Here is a 13,884-nt window from a genome sequence, read left to right on the forward strand (position 1 = left end):
ACAGCAAATGCTTTCAATACTTCTGACAAGACTTCTCAATGCATTGGTGGGAGTGTAAAATACTGTGTTTCAAAAGGAACCATTGACTCACGATAGAACTAGTAGTTTCTTGAAGGATCATTTAGAAGCAAATGTCCTTAATGTGTGGACACTTTGTGTGAGCCCTGTGGTCTTTCTCATCTGCTAACAAGGAAAGTTGGATGCTGCTTAAGTAATTCTTTCCATTTTAAGGATAGATGTATATCAAGAACAAAGTAGTGAGTGCGGCTGGAGAGATGGCTCAGTGGTTAAGAGCACTGACTGATCTTCCAGAGGTCCTGAGTTCAATTCCCAGCAACCACATGGTGGCTCACAACCATCTGTAATGGGGATCCGATGCCCTCTTCTGGTGTGTCTGAAGATAGCTACAGTGTACTCACATAATAATAAACAAAAGAATAACGTAGTAAAATATTTTGGTAGCATTGGTGTACATCTGTATGACAAAATTCAGTTTATGTGAAAACATGTATAATTGTAGGTATACAGATAAATTGTGTGTATTTTTAGACAGTGGTTTAGTACTAGAGAGATTGAACAGGAAAGTTTATTAACCTCAAGAGATAGTATGTTTTTAATGGTTAGAAATGTGTTGGGGTTTTTTTTCTTCTGGAGAGATTTGAACCCAGAATATGATTCTGCTTGAATAGTAGATTTTATTGTTTCAAATGTGCCTGTTACACCCAGTTGACTTTATCTTCTGTTGCAGACAAGAAAAGAGCTCTCCTGGCTTAAGTCACATCTTAGCAGCTCTTAACATTTTCCTCAAGACTCTGGCTGTCAACTTCCGAAAACGAGTGTGTGAAATAGGAGATGAAATTCTTCCTACCTTACTATATATTTGGACTCAACATAGACTTAATGACTCTTTAAAAGAAGTAATTATTGACCTACTTCAACTGCAGATATATATCCATCATCCACGAGGAGCCAAAGCTCCTGAAGAAGGTATAAGGGGAATTTTCCCCATTTGAATGTTTCATTAACATAGAAGCCGTCAGAGTGTGGCATCCGTGTTCTGTAGCGGCATGAAGTGTCTGGTTAGTACTGTGATTAGTCTTGAGACTGGTTTTCATGCATTCCCTTGGATCTGAACCAGCGGCAGTAAGTTCTATCTTGCCTTTGCATTGTTCAATAAAGTATCAGATGGAAACAAGTCCGAGGCGTTTCCTCCAGCAGCCATTTGTCCATCACCACTTCCTATTAAGAGGGAACATAGGCTGTAGAGCAAGGGGTTTAGAGAACGCAGGAGCTTGTTTATCTACATGTTGCTTCTTATTTCAATAGAAGAAAAATAGCCAAGTTACTCAGTTTCTAAGAGGGTTATGAACTTAGGTAAAGGCGTGAGGCAGAAGGGCCGCACCTGGTTCCTGGCGTTACACCAGGCTCACTTTCTCGGGGCAGACTAAACAGGAAAGCACTGGTGATATAGCTCTTGTCCTCCCTGATTGTTTTGCCCCTCCCCCTTTTAAACCAAGAATATTATTCTCCGTTCTTTAAGAAGTGTACTGAATGAGGTAGTGTTGGTGCACGCCTTTAATCCCAGCACTGGGGAGGCAGAGACAGGCAGACTTCTGAGTTCGAGGCCAACCTGGTCTGCAAAGTGAGTTCCAGGATAGCCAGCTCTCTACAGATAAACCCTGTCTAGAAAAAAAAAAAAAAAAGAACAAAAAAAAAAAAAAAAAACCCAAAATTGGATTGAATGACAGTTGACCTCAATGAACTCTCTCGTGGCTTGTCCAGCCTTTGTGACTTCCCAGCCTTTGAGCTGGAACTAGCCTTTAGACTAGTTCTTCTTGATAATAGTGATGATTTTGTAAAGATGGTCCGACACATTAAAAAACATTAGCTAGAACAGAAGGTAACTGTTGAACCACTCTTTTTTTTCTTTTTACCTTAGTAGGGCTATGTGTCTGCTCTTTTACTGTATACATTCAGATATATGTAGAAAAAAAAAAAGAGTTGTGACTTCTCAGATTTTGTCTTTCATCCTGCTCTGACCAGGATAAAGATGAGACTGGTTAAGAGGTGGTGTAATCTGTTAACTGCATATTTGTGGTTCATTGAAAACTTGACAGGGTTATGAGGCTGCCAGGAAAACTCACATAGTGTTAGCCTTCAATAATATATTTTTATGTTACCCTGTTTGTGAGAATTAATAGCCCTGTAGTTTCCCATGTGGATTATGTTTACCAAACTCTGCAGATTCTAGTTCAACATTTTAAGAGGGGCACAGATTGACTGGCGTGCGACTTGCATGGTGAGATAGATAGCCACTGTACACAGAAAGCATCATATATGTGCTCATAGAAGGCGCAATGATAATAACTATACAGAAGCTGGTTCACATGTGGAAGAAGGGCATATCATCTTTCTCAAGGGACAGGATACATTAGAAAAGGGAAATGTTTAGATGAGAATGTGAGGACATTTATAACAACCACACTTACCTGATTATGAAGTGAAAACCATCAGGAAGTAGAGTCTTCAAGGATATTGCCCAAAGGAGCATTAGTACTAAGTGCCTAAGAAGGTGAGTCATTTTGACAGCTGGCAGTGCCAATGGAATGTGAATATCAATACACTGTTTCTGGGTTGCAGGTGCTTATGAATCCATGAAATGGAAAAGTATCTTGTACAATTTATATGACCTGCTAGTGAATGAGATAAGTCATATAGGAAGTAGAGGAAAATATTCTTCAGGATCTCGTAATATTGCTGTCAAGGAAAATTTGGTTGACCTGATGGCAGATGTCTGTTACCAGGTATAGTAGCTGTTGTGAAATTTCCTGTCAACTTTCTGCTGTATGTTTATACTTTGCATTATGACAAGCCTATAAAATTACTCTATATACCTAACAGTTATCTTCAAATTATGTATATTTGAAACTAACCCTTTTAATTGAAAGGTAATTTTTGAACATGTGTCTAGAGCTAGTGATGATAATCACCTATAGGGAAGGTGAATGCATCCTATCTTAATTTTTTAAAAAAAAAGTCAACTGGGCAATGGTTGAGAATGCCTTTAATCCCAGTACTCGGGAAGGGGAGACAGGCAGATCTTTTTGACTTCAAGATCAGTCTGGTCTATAGAGCTAGTTCCAGGACAGCTAGGGATACACAAGGAAACCCTGTCTCAGAAAAAAAAGAAAAATTGGTATTCATGTAGCATAAAATTCACTGATAATATATACAGTAATTTTTATCTTTGGTTTGTTCTGAAACCATCACCAAAATCTCTCCAAAGCCTTTTGTCATCCCCTATAGAAACCTGAGACCTCCTAGCTTTCTGTTATCTTTCTTTGTTCTCTTAGCCTCTAATCTACTATTATCTGAGAATGATTTGTCTGTTTGGGACATTTCATAGAAATAGAATCATAAGTATATGGACTTTTGTGCCTGGCTTCATTTATATAGTGTTCCTCTGGGCACTATAAATGAATATTTTATTCTCCACAGATTTGATTGACATACTAGTACTTATTTTGCTCTGTTAAATGTTAATGTAAATTTAATTTTTATGTAGACTCATGTAATTAAATGTAAATTGAAATTTTAATCTTGTTGAAAATACACTATTTGCAGTTTTGGTAAATGTTCCCAGAAAATAAATTTAGTACTCTACTTGTAAATATTTGCTAAGAATGTCATTACTGCATACAAAATATTTCTCTCTTAATGTCTTTAGATATTTTTGTAACTTATTAATAATTATGAGTCCCCATATCTTCAGTTAAGAAGTATTTTTCTCCCCAATGATTTATTAAAAAAATTGTAGCAATAAAAATTTGTTTTTTATTTTGCAGCTTTTTAATGCAGATACCAGATCCGTGGAGATTTCTCAGTCTTATACTACACAAAGGGAATCCACTGATTACAGTGTACCTTGCAAAAGAAGGAAAATAGACATAGGCTGGGAAGTGATTAAAGATTACCTTCAGAAGTCACAGAATGACTTTGATCTTGTGCCTTGGTAAAATGTTGTATTTTCTCGTTTGGTGTCATTTAAATCATTTTCCCCAGAAAGCCTCCATTGACCAGATCTGCTATTTTACTACTCCCAGAACAGCTATTAGTCGCAGAGTGAAGTGTGACTGCTGCAGCCAATTGAGATAGTCACTGAAGGCTCGTCTGCTGTGCAGGACTCCTTTTCAGACATGTAGACATGGTTTTTGTTTGTTTCTTTTTCCTAACTCTTATTTTCATTCATATTTAAATGTCCCCAACTCTATAATGACAGAGTAACTTTGAGTAGGGTCATTAGACTGTATCTGGTCAGGCCAGCTTTCTTGGCTGAAAGGAACCAACTCTAGAAATGTTAACCAGCATGCCTAAAGATACTTAGAGACTTAACAGATTTTGGGAGGAGGAGGAAGGATATTTTTCACCTTGTTACTGGAATATTTAAATATAATTGAGTTGTGAAGAAAAGTTATATAGATTTTGTTACTTATTACTTAAGTTTACATTTATTTTAGGTAGTTGACAGTTCTTTGGGGGGGAAGGGTATTTTTGTTTTTTTGAGACAGGGTTTCTCTGTGTAGCCCTGGCTGTCCTGGAACTCACTCTGTAGACCAGGCTGGCCTCGAACTCAGAAATCCGCCTGCCTCTGCCTCTGCTGGGATTAAAGGCGTGCACCACCACTGCCCAGCTGGTAGTTGACAGTTTTACTTCAAATTTTTTTTTAATGTGGTACATCCTGAATGGAGTTTCCCCTCTCTCACTCTTCTCAGTTCCTCTTCTCTCTCCTCTCCAGATCCACACCTCCATTTCCCTTTCAAAAAGGGCAGGCCTTCCAGAGATACCATCCAAACACAGCATAACAACCTACAATAAGACTAAGCACATACCCTCATATGAAGGCTGGATGAGGCCACCCGGAAGGAGGGAACGGGTTCCAAAGCAAGCAAAACAGTCAGAAAGAACCCCACTCCCACTGTTAGTCCACAAGAACACTTATGTTACACAGCCATAAAATGTATGCAGAGGACCATAATTATTGCTGGGCTCCTCTTAGGGGTGATCCACATAATGGGTGACTCTGAGTCTCTACATCTGCTCCTGTCAGTTGCTGGATGCAGCCTCTCTGATGATCATGCTAGGCTCAGGTCTACATATTACAGAATATTATTAGGAATTCTTTCATGGACTTTTTTTTTTCTGGTTTCTCTTCAGATTGTATAAATCTTAAGACTTACTAGCTGGGTGGAGGTGACACTGGCCTTCAATCCCAGTATTTAGGAGGCATATAGGCAGGTGGGTCTCTGAGTTCAAGGCCAGTCAGGGCTACACAGAGAAACCCTGCCTTAAAAAACAAAACACAGAAAGAATTACTGAATGGCTTTTATGTGCCACACTTTATACATGATACAATAAATAACATAGGATCCCTGGTTTGGAGTAATAGTCCTTGAGCAATGGTTCTCAACGTTCCCAGTGCTGCAAATCTTTAATACAGTTCTCATGTTGAGGTGACTCCCAACAGAAAATTACTTTTGTTGCTACTTTATAACTGTAATGTTATGAATGTTGTGAATCATAATGTAAATATCTGAAATACAGGACATCTGATATGCAACCCCTGTGAAAGGTTTGTTCAACTCCCAAAGGGCTTGTGACCCATAGGTTGAGAACTTACTCTGGACTATTCACAGAACATTGTGTTGAATGAGAAATTGCTGTCAAAGAAAGTGTTTAGGTTATATTTTTCTAATATGAAGTATTTTTGGTGCCAAAAGATCAGAAAATGAGTTGGTTTTATGTAAAGACATAGCTAGCAGGGCCTAGTCAGTATCAGCAGTTAATTTACTTGAAAACTATTGAAAAAGAGTGGAGATGATACTGTTGTTAGGATTCAGAAAGGTATAGTTTTTGCATCTTTGTTTTCTTTTATGTTGGTAATTAAAGATTGAAAAAAATTCACAATAATCCTTTCCTTTTTTTCCTTTCAGGTTACAGATCACATCCCGATTAATATCAAAATATCCTTCCAGTTTACCTAACTGTGAGCTGTCTCCATTAATACTGATACTGTACCAGCTTCTCCCTCAACAGCGCCGTGGAGAACGTATCCCATATGTGCTACGATGCCTTAAAGAAGCTGCCTTATGTCAAGGCAAGAAGTCAAACCTAGAAAGCTCTCAGAAGTCAGATTTATTGAAACTATGGATTAAAATTTGGCCCATTACCTTTCGTGGCATAAGTTCTGAACAAACACAAGCTGAAAACTTTGGTTTACTTGGGGCCATTATTCAAGGTAGTTTAGTTGAACTTGACAGAGAATTCTGGAAGTTATTTACTGGCTCAGCCTGTAAACCTTCAAGGTAGGTTGTATTGTATTACATAAACACACGAGTGTATATTCCCGATTATTTCCATAGCTTGTTTTCTTCAGCAAAAGATATATTAAAATCTGTTTTGGGTGCTCTTGTTATTTGGCCCAAAATACTTAACAATACAGAGAGTTTTTGTGAAGGACAATTTAAATGTTTTTATTTTTTATATTTTTGTGTTAGGGTCTTACGCTGCAGCCTTGGCTAACTTCTATAACTGGCTGGCCCCAAACTTTAGCGATCTGCTGCTTGTGCTTCTTAGGTACTAGGTTTAAAGATGTGAGCCATGTCCTACCTTCTTCTTTTTAAGACCAGTTTTCTATATAAGATTATAAATTTTAAATTATAAACTACAATTTATAATTATTCAATATTCATAAACATTCTTTTAGTTCTGTACATTTTTATTGGACAATATTTTAAAGATTTTTATTTTTATTTATGTGTAGGAGCACTCTATCTGTATGTATACCTGCATGCCAGAAAAGGGCATCAGATGCCAAAGTATATGATTGTAAGCCATGATGTGGTTGTTGGGATTGAACTCAAGACCTCTGAAAGAGCAAACAGTGCTCTTAACCTCCAAGCCATCTCTCTAGACCCCAGGACAAAAATTTTACATCAAAAGAGTTTTCTGAAATGTAATCTTCCTTTCACTGCTTTGTTTATAAAATGCTCCTCATATTGCCCTGAGCATGGCAGGCTTAGTGGTAAGCAGCAGAGGTAAGGTGTCTGCCCTTCGGAGAGCTTGCTTCTAACAGTCAGTCTCCTTGCGTTTCTTTGTAGTCCTTCAGTATGCTGCCTGACTTTGGCACTTAGCATCTGTGTAGTTCCAGATGCAATAAAAATGGGAACAGAACAAAGTGTGAGTGAAGCAAATGGAAGCTTTTCTGTAAAGGAGTCAATAATGAGATGGCTCTTGTTCTACCAGTTAGAGGATGACCTAGAAGACAGCACAGAGCTGCCTCCAGTTCTTCAGAGGTAATTCTGCTTTATTGGCACACAACTACACTCTCGCTTTGTTCTGACACTGCCTGTTTGCTTGTTTAATTTTATGAGGCTCTGTTTACATATTTGAAATCAGATTGCTTTATTTTATACTCACAATGCAGAATTTCCTGGAGTTATCTCCAAAATACTAAAAATCATCTGTATCTTTGTGCTGGATTATTTCTGAAATAAAAGGTTATCTCACTGTAGGATATAGGAGATTTTCATAAAGGATAGACATATAATTGTTTCTTAAAAATTTAACATTTATAAAAGTATTCGTATTTGTGATATGCCATCTAGTATTTGATATACACATACATACTTAAATCACAGTTAATATATTATCTTCTTTAATAGTTATATTCTACTTATGAGTAACACTTGAAAACTGTGGTTTTAAAAACACACACACATACGCACACAGTAAATTATCATCAGTAAATTATCATAATTACCTACCCCCATTGTAGGATACCAAAATGTCTTTCTTCTATTAAATTAGCACCTGTTTTTGTTGTTCTTTTGCCTGTTGGTTTGTTTTTTGTTTGGTTTGGTTTGTTACAAGGTCTCACCATGTAACTCTGGTCTTGCTTGGACTCCCTATATAGACCAAGACTAAGATAGTCTCTTGTAGGGATTCCTGTCTCTGTGCTAGGAGACTGAGTGCTAGGATTAAAGGCATGTGCCACCACATCTGGCCTGTAGTGTTTGTGATATTCTATGGTGGCCTGTAGTTTTATGCTCTACCCGCCTTTGCTCAGGGACCAGCTCTGCTAACATCCCCCTCCTAGCTTCCCCTTACACTTTTGCTTCAGGTGGTAGGCTGTGCTCTAGCCCCCACCCACTTCCCTTGAATCCTCAGACAAAAGATACACATACACACAGTTTATTCCTTTTCAATTTGCCTGAAGATACAAAGGCCAATTGCTGGGCGCTGCCACCTCCTTCCTGGAAAGCCATGCCCTTAATATTTTTATCTCCGCTCCTCCCGCCAGCCCTAAACTCTGTGCCTGGTCCTATACAGCCCCTGTCAGTCATCCCTGGCCACAGGCCCCAGGTCCTCCTGAAACCTCACATGGTTACTGGCTTCTCCCTCCAAAGCGTGACAGTAGCTCCCCGTCTCCTTCCTTTCATCTGCGTTTTCCTCCTGGGACCCGGAAGTCCCACCTGCACCTTCCACCCAGCCACTCGCTCCTGGCTTTCTTAACTGACAGATCAAGAACCAACTGGGGAACAGGACCTTTGCATCAGGTCCGCCTCTTTCATGCTATTTCTCATCCTATTCCCGGATCATAATGGGTGAAATTTGTTACATGAATGATGAGAAAGCTAAGTAGGACTTGGGCCCTCGGCTGGGCCCAGTTTACTGTTCCCCCTGATGATAGACCATAGTGTTTTACCTTTAGTTCATAATCTTTTGTCTCAGGAATACTGATCTTTAGCACCTACATGGCAGCTCACAACTGTGAGCTTCTACTCCAGCTTATACATGTCTATAACTCCAGATTCAAAGGATCTCGATGCCTTCTTTTGGCCATTTTGTGCATGAGGCACACAAGAAGCACAGACGTTGATGCAGAGAAATTCACATACACATAACAATAAATAATCTGAAAAAAGAAAGCCTGCTTTAAAATTAAGTGTAATTTATTCTAAGCAGTTTTAGAAACTATAGTACCATTGTTCTAATCTCGTTAGAACTCTAAACTCTTTCCAATACTAGTGATTCAGGATGAATGAAAGCATTTTTAGTGTGGGATCTGAGTTTTAAGGATCGTAATTTGTAGCTGTATATACCTGGATGTTAAAGATTTTTTTCTAATGGTATATGGTCTTTTAAGTAAAGCTTTTTGTTTTCTATTTTAGTAATTTTCCTCATCTTCTACTGGAAAAAATTCTTGTAAGTCTCACTATGAAAAACTCAAAAGCTGCAATGAAGTTTTTTCAAAGTGTGCCAGAATGGTATGTTATGTAAGAAAATATGTAATGTTTTAGGATATAGCATTAATTAGAAAGATAATTCTATCAGGGTGGGAGCTCATTTTATTAGTAATTATGATATAAATTGGTCTGATTGAAGAAGTATCACTACAGCTAGGCAGAAAAAAGTTTTGTATTAGTGATTATAACTTACGCTCTGTTACTTTAGGTAATGGTTACCATTTTATTGCTGTATATTGTAGTATGTCTAACAAGTGTTAAGAGAAAGAAAACTGGACAGTTATGGGAAATTGAGTGCATAAAATTTATGTGAAGTGAGTTTTTAGTAGGGACCCAATGTTTGTATGTTGAGTAAAATTTATTAGGATTTAAAAAGTGCCAGTGAGATTGCTTAACAGGTAAAAGCATTTTTCAAACCTGATAACCTGAGTTCAGTCCCTGGGACCTGAGACTCACAGGCTGGAAGGAAGAACTGACTCTTGGCAAGTTGTGCATCTCACACACACACACACACACACACACACACACACACACACACTCACTCACTCACTGACTCAATCCATCTAATTAGCTAAATTGATGGCAGAACAAAGGAAAAACTAATGAGAGTTGGATGTAATGATGTCCTGTGGTCCAGACTCTGGGAAGCTGAGGCAAGAGAATCTTGAAATCAGAAGTTAGAGACCCTCCTGAACTGGAATCAATACTAGAAAACAAACCTTAGTTATAATTAACATGAAAATATTTAAAAACTTGTTTGTAGTTGATTGGCTCAGAGACTTACATTAGGCACTAAAATAGCTCCATGATATAAAGATATCCAGTCTCTCACTTCATTAAAATGAAAGAAAAATCACTCATTTTGGAAATCAGGTGAAAAGAAGACAGATGTTTTTGGTAATTTCATTCAGTTCTCTAGTGTTAGTGTCTAAATACATCTCTGTATTTGTATTTGGAACTCTAATTTTGACATTTTTGTGAGTAAAATTTGCTACCAGTAATGAAATCATTCAATTTCAATTCAATTTGCATAAAAGCCCAACAAAGAGAATCGTTTGACAGAATAACTCAAAAATGTTAGCCGCAGTCTTTGAATGGTATAAATGTTTTCTATATTATTTGTAATGTGCTACAAATAAGTTGAAAAAATATTAGATTGTGGTTATTAATCCTTAATCTCACTCCTGAAGTGAGCAACACCGCGAAGATAAAGAAGAACCTTCATTTTCAGACGTAGAAGAACTATTTCTTCAGACAACTTTTGACAAGATGGATTTTCTAACTACTGTCAAAGAATATGCGGTAGAAAAATTTCAATCTAGTCTTGGCTTCTCTGTCCACCAAAATCTCAAGGAGTCGTTGAATCATTATCTTCTGGGATTATCAGAACAGCTTTTAAATAATTACTCTTCTGAGGTGAGATTTCTTACAAAGAATTGAGGTGTATTCTTGAGCTTTTATGGGTTGTTAGGAAGGAAAATGGGAAAGTGAAAGGCACGAAAGATGAGGGAGGCCTGGCTGTAAATAAATGGTGGCACAGCCCAACAAGTCGGAACAATTGACACAGAGGAAGGGAAAACGATAATTTTGAGATACTTTGGTCCAGGAACTCTGTAGTCAGTTCTTGAGGTAGGTTAATGGGAAGGAGTTCATGATGGGATGAACATATTGGTACAATGGAGGGAAACTTTAGTCATAGGAGAAATCTAGTTGTTTTATTTGAAACAAGTGGAATGATTATAAGGTTATGAAATGGACTAGCCAGTACCCAATCGTTAGAGGTCAAATGATTTATCTTTGTAACATCACAAATTCATGTATGCTACTCTGTTGTAAAACACCCTTTCTCTCCATGTACTGCGTGTATCTATCCTATGCCATGTACTTAGCCACATGTTACATTTCTTGTGGAAGCCTTAGGTTCACTCAACCACAGTAATTTTTCACATTATTAGTTTCATAGTAGGTGTAGTAGCATATACTTTTAATGCCAACACTTAGGAGGCAGAGGCAGGCAGATTTCTTATTTCAAGGTCCATCTGAACTAAAAGCTAGTTCTAGGACAGCAGAGATACACAGAGAAACCCTGTCTTGAAAAACCAACAATTTCATACTATTTAGTATTTGAATCTTAAAGGCACTTAATTCGTATCTTCTTTGTACTGTGGATCCTGGTATCCTTATATATCTCAACCTTCGCCACACTTTGCTTAAAGGACATACTAGTTTGTTAATCTTTAAATCTTCTACAAAGTTGTTAAGTAAATGAAAAACACTTATAAACTCCCAAAGGAGTGCAGTAAGCAGCCTAGAAAATGACCCAAGAAACCAATAGGGCAAAGCCCTGGCTGTCCTGGAACTCACTCTATAGACCATGCTGGCCTCAAACTCAGAAATCGGCCTGCCTCTGCCTCCCAAGTGCTAAGATTAAAGGCGTGCGCCACCACTGCCCAGCTTGTTGTTTTCTTAGAATGGAACTCAGATATCTACTGCCTCTGCCTCCCAAGGCTGGTATTAAATGTATGTGCCCTGCTGCTGGGTATTCTTGCATGTTTTTAGGAATAACTTGGGTTTTTTTTTTTCATATTGGTTATCATATCTCTATAGTGACCTTTGAATCACTTATCATAGCTCTGTAGTGATCTTTGAGCTAATTTTAAAGTATTACCTAAAGTATTCCAGCTTTAACTCTGTTGAATTTTTATTTCTCCTTATGTGCAGGAACTTGTTCTTCCAGAGGTAATTACAAACTACATAGATTTATTTATATCTAATACTATACTTTTTAAATTTATGATTTAAGATTTCAAGTTCTGAAACTCTTGTCCGATGTTCAAGTCTTTTGGTGGGCGTTCTTGGCTGCTATTGTTATATGGGTATAATAACTGAAGACGAAGCACATAAATCAGAATTATTCCAGAAAGCCAAGGTACGAAAATTTACACCATTGAAGGTTTAGATGCATTTAAACGAATTGAATTGCTGGGAAAATTATGTGAAATAAATTTTTGTATAAGTTGAATGTCCCTAATCTGAAAACAGGTAATCTGAAATACTTTAGAGTTGGAAAATTTTGGTTACAGCACAACCATAAAGGTGAAAATTTCCTCATATGTCCTAATACAGTCATGGTCAAAATGTAGACATGGATTACCATCAGATGTGTGTGAGATGCTTGTCTTTAGCTTTCTGGTGCTGTGATAAAGACCATGACCAAAAGCAACCTGGGGAGGAAAGGTTTATTTGGTTTTACCCGAAAGGATCATAGTCCATCCTAGAGGGCAGCCAGGGCGGGATCCTGGAGGTGGAAAGCAGAGGCCATGGAGGAATGCTGTATTTTGGCTTGCTCCCCCAGGCTTGCTCACTTTAGTTTTTTCACCCCAGGATCTGCCCATGGATGGCATCGCCTACAATGGACTAGGCCCTTCTACAGCAGTGATCAATCAAGAAAATGTCTATAAGAGGCTTGCCTATCAACCAATTTCTCAGTTAAGGTTCCCTCTTCTCATATGACTAGTTTGTGTCAAGTTGACAAAAAACTAACCAACAAAGAGTTAATGACACAAACGAGTTTTGTATTTAGAATTTGGTTAGCCCAAAGCTATCTTGTTATGTGTATATAAATATTCCAAATTCTGAAACATTTTTGTTCTCTGTACTTTAGATATGCTTAGTATGTATAGATTAGCTTTTTTCTTTTACAGTCTAAAAGAAATACTGTGTCCTTTCTTAAAATATGAAATTATTACAAGGCAGTAGTAAATACATATGGAAAATGATCTGCTATCACAGTGTAACCTCGTTAGAATACTGTTTCGTGAGGTAGGGTTCCTAACTGTCCTGGAACTCACAGAGTGTCTGCCTTGGGCCTCCTAAATTCTGGGATTTAAAGTATGTACTACCATGCCTAGTTATACACATTGATTTTATATGTACTATTAGAATTTTTTTCCCCAAGATGATCTGTAATAAAGAACTCTTGATTGAGTATATTATTCAAATACTTTTTAAGCTTAAAACTTTTGTTCATCTCTACTTATTCTCTCTCTCTCTCTCTCTCTCTCTCTCTCTCTCTCTCTCTCTCTCTCTCTCTCTCTCTCTCTCTCTCTCTATCTGACAAGGTTTTTTTTTTTGTGTGTGTGTAACCCTCACTGTCGTAGAACTTGGAACTTACCCCGTAGACTAAGCTGGCTTAAACTCAGATCCTCCTGCCTCTGCCTCCCTAGCAGTGGGATCAAAGCCATGGGCCACTACCGCCTAGTTTTAAGCTTTTTTCATCTCTCAATACTGGTATATCTGTTTTGGGATTTGCAAAGGAAACGGAACATTAAATTGTAGCGAGATTTTGTTATCGTTGTTGTTTTTGCTGAAACAAAGTCTTACTGTATAGTCCAGCCTGGCCAGGAGCTTAATGTCCTTTACTCTCTGAGTACTAAGCTTACGGGGTCACTGCCACACATACCTTGGATTTGCCATTTTCTTTTTGGATGTTTGTCATTTGTAATCTTATTGCATAACCATGTGCCCTTTTCCCCCTTGGTAGTCTGTTGCGTGTGGCTTTTGATACCCTGCCTAAGCT

The 13,884-nt window shown here is 37.9% G+C and overlaps 1 protein-coding gene across 2 annotated transcripts in view; it reads left to right on the top strand.

Annotated features, from left to right (window-relative positions):
* Atm (ATM serine/threonine kinase) overlaps positions 1 to 13,884 on the top strand; it is a 105,664-nt gene that overhangs the window by 15,261 nt on the left and 76,519 nt on the right. For both annotated transcript variants that reach the window (XM_052188333.1, XM_052188335.1), the window contains exons 7-14: positions 749 to 987; positions 2,641 to 2,804; positions 3,846 to 4,012; positions 5,991 to 6,362; positions 7,158 to 7,352; positions 9,231 to 9,326; positions 10,496 to 10,721; positions 12,109 to 12,234. In XM_052188333.1, coding sequence (XP_052044293.1) covers positions 749 to 987; positions 2,641 to 2,804; positions 3,846 to 4,012; positions 5,991 to 6,362; positions 7,158 to 7,352; positions 9,231 to 9,326; positions 10,496 to 10,721; positions 12,109 to 12,234 — 1,585 coding nt within the window. The remainder of the gene's footprint in view (positions 1 to 748; positions 988 to 2,640; positions 2,805 to 3,845; positions 4,013 to 5,990; positions 6,363 to 7,157; positions 7,353 to 9,230; positions 9,327 to 10,495; positions 10,722 to 12,108; positions 12,235 to 13,884) is intronic.

The sequence above is a fragment of the Apodemus sylvaticus genome, chromosome 7, assembly GCF_947179515.1.
Source record: "Apodemus sylvaticus chromosome 7, mApoSyl1.1, whole genome shotgun sequence".
NCBI lineage: Eukaryota > Metazoa > Chordata > Mammalia > Rodentia > Muridae > Apodemus > Apodemus sylvaticus.